Source organism: Halyomorpha halys, unplaced genomic scaffold, assembly GCF_000696795.3.
Source record: "Halyomorpha halys isolate HHAL.00 unplaced genomic scaffold, Hhal_1.1 Scaffold3.1, whole genome shotgun sequence".
In the NCBI taxonomy this organism is placed as follows: domain Eukaryota; kingdom Metazoa; phylum Arthropoda; class Insecta; order Hemiptera; family Pentatomidae; genus Halyomorpha; species Halyomorpha halys.
In genome coordinates this window covers 918,624-924,644 of record NW_027115249.1, presented here as the reverse complement: position 1 = coordinate 924,644, position 6,021 = coordinate 918,624, and the positions used below count along the sequence as shown (strand labels likewise).

At 32.2% G+C, this 6,021-nt stretch overlaps 1 protein-coding gene across 7 annotated transcripts in view; it reads left to right on the top strand.

Annotated features, from left to right (window-relative positions):
* Nucleotides 1-6,021, top strand: part of Trpgamma (Transient receptor potential cation channel gamma) — a 980,713-nt gene that overhangs the window by 910,599 nt on the left and 64,093 nt on the right. For all 7 annotated transcript variants that reach the window (XM_067052323.1, XM_067052322.1, XM_014426027.3 and 4 more), the window contains one exon: nucleotides 335-505. In XM_067052323.1, coding sequence (XP_066908424.1) covers nucleotides 335-505 — 171 coding nt within the window. The remainder of the gene's footprint in view (nucleotides 1-334; nucleotides 506-6,021) is intronic.

Sequence of the window (6,021 nt, the reverse complement as noted above, 5' to 3'; positions counted from 1 at the left end):
AGAACAGCCGCGGTGCCCATATGCCCGAAATCATTTTCAAATGTTAATGTCACGTATTGATCTTTCGAATAAAAAAAAATTTTTGATTACAATTTAATTTTTTACAATTTCAAGTTCTATCGGGCTTAAAAAAAAAACCCTATATTATTTTGTACAGTTGTAAATTACAATAAATAAATAATTAAAAAAAAAAAAATTGTAATACATAATAACAAACCATATACATTTATATTATTAAAATGTAGGCATTTACAAATTCATAAGTACTATATCATAATTGATGTTATAATTACGAACAATTATTAATTCAATAATTATGAATGAATTCATTCAGGAACTGCGAAAGCAATGCCAAGACTTCGCGACCGCACTGCTGGACCACACCCGAAGCTCGTACGAACTGGAAGTCCTTCTGAACCACGACCCGACGGGGCCCGCCTTCGAGCATGGCGAGAGGATGCACCTCAACAGGCTGAAGCTGGCCATCAAGTTGAGGCAGAAGAAGGTAACTTAAACTTAACTGCTTGTTCTAAGGTTGACTTTGCAAAGTCCATTTAAAGTTGCCAAGTCTTAACACCGCACTAGAGACCTCTCTATATCCCTTGGCTGATCTTTTAACTTCACTTGTGGACTTTGTCATGTCTTCTCACATCCTTAGCACGTTTGAGATTTCTAATGAATTCTTAATTTTTTTGTTTTGTAGTTAATTTCATATTAATCAAAAATATTTTGAACCATATTAATCCAAAAGCTTTTAACCCTTAATTGGCCCCAACTTCAAATTTTTCGATTTTTTGCAGAAGTCCTTTATTTAGGCCTAGAATAAGACAAATTTACCACCAAAATTGAAAAAAATTTAAAATTAAAAAAGTTGTTGGTATCTTGTAGGATACTTGAACCATTTCTCCAACTCACGCAGAGAGGTATCTTCTAGGACCCTCTGACCAATTAGGTTAAAGTCAAGGCAGCATCCTCCAGCATCGAGAAGTTTTTTTTTATTCCTTAATTTGGACCGGGTGAAATATAAGATACCATGACTATTCAACAAGAATATTATTTTTCTTATTATGTTTAATCATTTTTATATTTACATATTCCTTTAATTTGATTTTATTTTTTATTTTACGTTTTTGTAATATGTTGATGAAAAAAAAAAAACCAGACACCATTTGCTATGGGAAGTGGTCTGAGTGAATTGAGAGATACCATCATGGCGAAGGTGTTTTTACAAGGACAATAAAAGTTTGTCACTAAATAGCCTTGAGTTAACCGTAGGATTTCGCCGAATTTTCAATCGTATCTATCAAAATACAGACTTCCCATCAATTCCCAAGTGATTGTTTGTTTCCTTAGATGTTGTTTATCAAAATCTAATCATTGGTTTCATCAAAAATGGAGTTATTACTTTAAAACACTTACCTTTTTGGATCGGCAAAGCATGGCTGCAAGCACTCATGTGTTTCTTGGAGATAAATGTGAGGTACCAACACATAGTACAAGAGCCTAAGAGGAGAAAAAAGGCAGTTATCTCACCCGAATTTTTGATTAATTCAATTAAAACTATGTATAATTAATAGTAGTAATAAGTATTGAAGGAGAAGCCAGGTTAGAAACAAGTGGATTTGAGTGGTTGGGAAGTTTATCATGGAAGGATTGGTATCTGGTTCTGGCCATATCGGCAACATATGGTACATTGATGATCCTGTTGGATGACTTGATTTTGTGACAAAGTAAGAAGCATTAAGGATTTTGGACTGTAAGGATTGGATAATAGTCGGAATCGACGAGCGGTTTCCTGTCTTTTCAGTCTTGTGTGAGGATTTTATGTCAGTCGTTTGTCCAGATGAATTCCTAATTAACGAATCTGTTCGACAGGAATAAGTGGGATATTATTAAAGGATACAGTGGGGCAAGAGGTCATGGGTTTTTTATAAGTAAATTATAATATACAGTTTCGATATTCATATAGTATTACTCAATGCATTTTCGCCAATACTACTTATTACTTATTACTTAGCCTGCAATTTTGAGATTTTAAAAAAACAATGACATCAATATTGAAGGTATGGCCAAAGAAATCGGTGTGTAGTCAAGGAAATAATGTAATTGTTATAAAAATAAAAAACTTTTTGTAGGTTGTATCCTTTAGAATGGCCTGAGGGCCGAAACGTTGTAGAATTTTAAAGAATAAAAGTTGAGAGAAAAAAGGATCAAAATTGTGTAAATTGATAATAAATTAGTTATTACTTATACATATGCACAGTCAACTATCTTCTAATCATTAATAATATTAACGCTTGGCCTACATATTAATAATTTGATAAAACAGTAGAAGCTCTTTTGTAACACCCGTTGTTACAATATAGCTGTTACTATTTCCCCTTGTCTTCAAATTGCCGCGTTCGTAAAACTGTTGGGACTTACTGATGAAAAAAGAGGGAAGTGATGTTTGATTGCCAATTCCTCTCCTTTTTGTATTTCGGCGCGTCGTGCTGATCGGAATTCGTAATGTCTCAGTCAAGAATAGGTTTTTTTTCGATACAAAAACTACTCCCTATGAATCAGCAAGTCTGTGGAACGTTTTTCGAATTTAGAGAATTCTTTTCATCTGTTGTTATTCATTTGAAACAAAATCATCCTATGGAGATATTAAAAATTGTGTCATAAATTACAATTATTAAACAATCTAAATTTTTTTAACAATTTAGACCACATTTTTCAACTATATCAAAACGTAATTATTTTCTTAAATTTGTTGTACAAGAAAATAGAATGACCCGGTAGATTGGAGCTAGTATCCCAGAGTACATGGTTCAGATCGTTGTGGATTCGAATCCACCTGGGTCAGTCAATATTTATTTTCCGCTGGTCCAAGTAAATGAACTTTGACATTCCCACTCTGGGGCTGTATAGGTCATCAGTAGATGTATTCATTAAAATATATATATGATAATTCCTCTAAGTTAATTTTAGATGAAACTTGCTGTACCCTTGGCATCGACCAATAGTACAAGAGCCGGGGTGAAAAATAGGCAGTTATTTTACCCCAATTTTGTATTACTTTAATGAAAACTATGTATAATTACTAGTCGAAATTGATGTGTCTTTTCAAAAAATTTATCCGGATAACTATTAATTAATATTTTGTGAATTTATTTTGGAAAATATTATAAAAACTACCACTCCTACGATGATAAACATCATAAACTACTTTATAGCTCATTAAACTAATTTTGATTTGAGAGCTAATAGAGATTTGTACGTCGAATATTCTTTGAGATATAGATTTGTCAAAATAAACTGACTACTGATTATTCAGTGCATTTTTTGTCAAATTTTACAATTAAAAAAGCTATATCTCGAAAACTATATAACGTAAATAGCTCTATTAGGGCTCATATTTTATCAAATTTACTTTTCTTTAAATTATGTATTTTAAGATTATCTTTTTTTGTTCGTAGTTTAAAGGTATTGAGCTCCTAATAAAAAAAAAAAAAATAACGTTTTGAAACAGCCAATATTTTTTATTCCCCTACCTATACTTGGCAAACTCGTTAAGTAATACAAAATTTAGGTTAAATAACTGAATTTTTTCTCCTCTTGGGCTTTTTTACTACTACATTAATACCTTAATTAAAACCATAATAGGTACTATAAACACAATAAACAAACCTAAAGAAATTTAATGCGTTTCCTTATAAACTAGAAAAGCTCATAACAACAACAAGATGAGGTAATTGTCCTTTTTGTAGTAATCTTGAATCTTATGATTATGTTTTTAAGGCGAAACTTAAAAAAACGTACAAATGTATATGATGAGAAGATTGTTAGGTGTGCGGTCAGTAAAAAACACAAAAAAGTTGAGATAATGTATTTAATAGTGCTAACGTTTCGGCCAGAGTTTCTAGCCTTTATCGTGGCTACTCCTAGGAGATTGCTATCTCTTGATGCCTGATCTAAGTCAAGTCCGACTTAGATTTACAATTTCCTCGGAGTAGCCATGATGAAGGCTAGAAACTCTGGCCGAAACGTTGACACAATTAAATAAATTCTCTCAACTTTTTTGTGTTTTTTATTGACCCCACACCCAACAATCTTCTCATCATATATATCATCTACGGTCAACTATCTTCTCATTATTAAAAAAATATATAACAATCTTCTTGACTGTAATTAAACTTTTTGTATTTTTGATTCACTCAAAACATTACCTTAAACTTTTACCACACGTTCCCATTTTTTTCAATAGTTATACATTTCAATTAGGTGATACGTAATGAGAGGCACCAGCTGGAATTTTTTAACTTGAAGTAATTTCTTTTCTCGGCATGACACAAGACCGCTCAGTTGCTACAGCTAAGTTTGACAAGCACATTAAAACAAGAAAGACCTTTTCCGTTGTAATTTGAATTGTAATAATAGAATTAATAACTAAGAGTCAGTATTAATATCAAAGATTCCAACTGGTACTTCTCAATTCATAATATAATAACTAAAGTATAAGGAAACAGGTCTACCATGCTCTCTCATAATATTATTCTTGCTAATGTATATATAATTGTAAATATAAAATATGTAACAAAGACTTTAGTTTAAAATTAATAATCCCTGCATGCCACCTCATATATAATAGCATAGTAAATTGGTGAACACGATGCCGTTGGAAAAGAACTCCAATGATTAATTATGATATTCATATCTAGCATACCACGGCGGGGGGTCCAGATGGTTTCTAGTGTTTGAATTAAATATAGCGTATACTTTTTCAGTCGGTTCCCATGAGGAACCGATAGAGATACATAATACAAATACATAAATACATAATACAATTTTTTTAATATTTATTTATTCCTATTTCCAACTGTACATTATTATACATTTAGTAAATCTGATCTAAGTTAAATTGGAGTGTTACAGACGTGTAGAGAAACTACCCATTGATAGCACTCTAATGACATTTTACATTAGCTGGTCTCGTGGCCATCTTCTTTTCAGGCGCCTCGGAGGATTGTCAGGAATGGAAGAAGATGCAAGATTAGAAACTAGGGGGTTTGAGTGGTTAGAGAGTTTGTAATGGAACGAGTGATATCTGGTTCGGGCTAGATCGGTTACATAGGGAACATAATACAAATAAATATAAATATATAATATAGATACCTAATATAAATATATAATATAAATACATGAATTGATGAATAAATTTCGGGGAGCCCCTAATCGGACTTAGAACCCCCGAAGCCCCGTACACGGCATAGGTAATTAAATAATAAATTAATAAAAATAATGACCCCGATGTGGTTGATGCCTTAAAATAAAAAAAAATAAAGATAATAAATCTGTCCGTTGCGCGATATAATTGCCTATCGATTATGACCTACTACACTCGATTGATTGGAATGTCCACTACAATCACTTCCTGAACTCTATAACACTATTATAGTGCTCAACTACTTCCTGTTACGCTGTTAGTTAACACAGTAGTGGTGAGTGTAATTCAATTAGGGCACTCAACCTGCGTTGTGCAGTTAATACGGTCAGGCGTGACTGATGCGTGAACTGTAGCGTTACTGCGTGCAATACATAGTTTGATGTCATAGGGATACTATACATATATATGTATTTCGATAATACAATCGATAAATAAATTTGTTGATGTTTTGTAGTTATTTTGTGGCTTTACTTACTTATTGACATTTAGAACTGTATTTACATAAAATTACATCTAGTAAATTTGATTGATGTAAGACTATAACAGTATGATAGAGGCATGTAGAGAAACTACCCATTGGTAACACTTTAATAACATTTCTACATCAGAAGGTCTCGAGAATATCTTCTTTTCAGGCGGGTCGGAGGATTGTCAGAAATGGTAGAAACTAATAAGACGAAAAACAATGGTATATTATTTCAATTTCTTGAGACAGGAAATTATTTATTAAATAAATCAAAAATTGTATCCTTATTAGTCTCAACACTTTTTATTTCAACAATCCAACGTTTCGGCCATTTCAGCCATCCTCA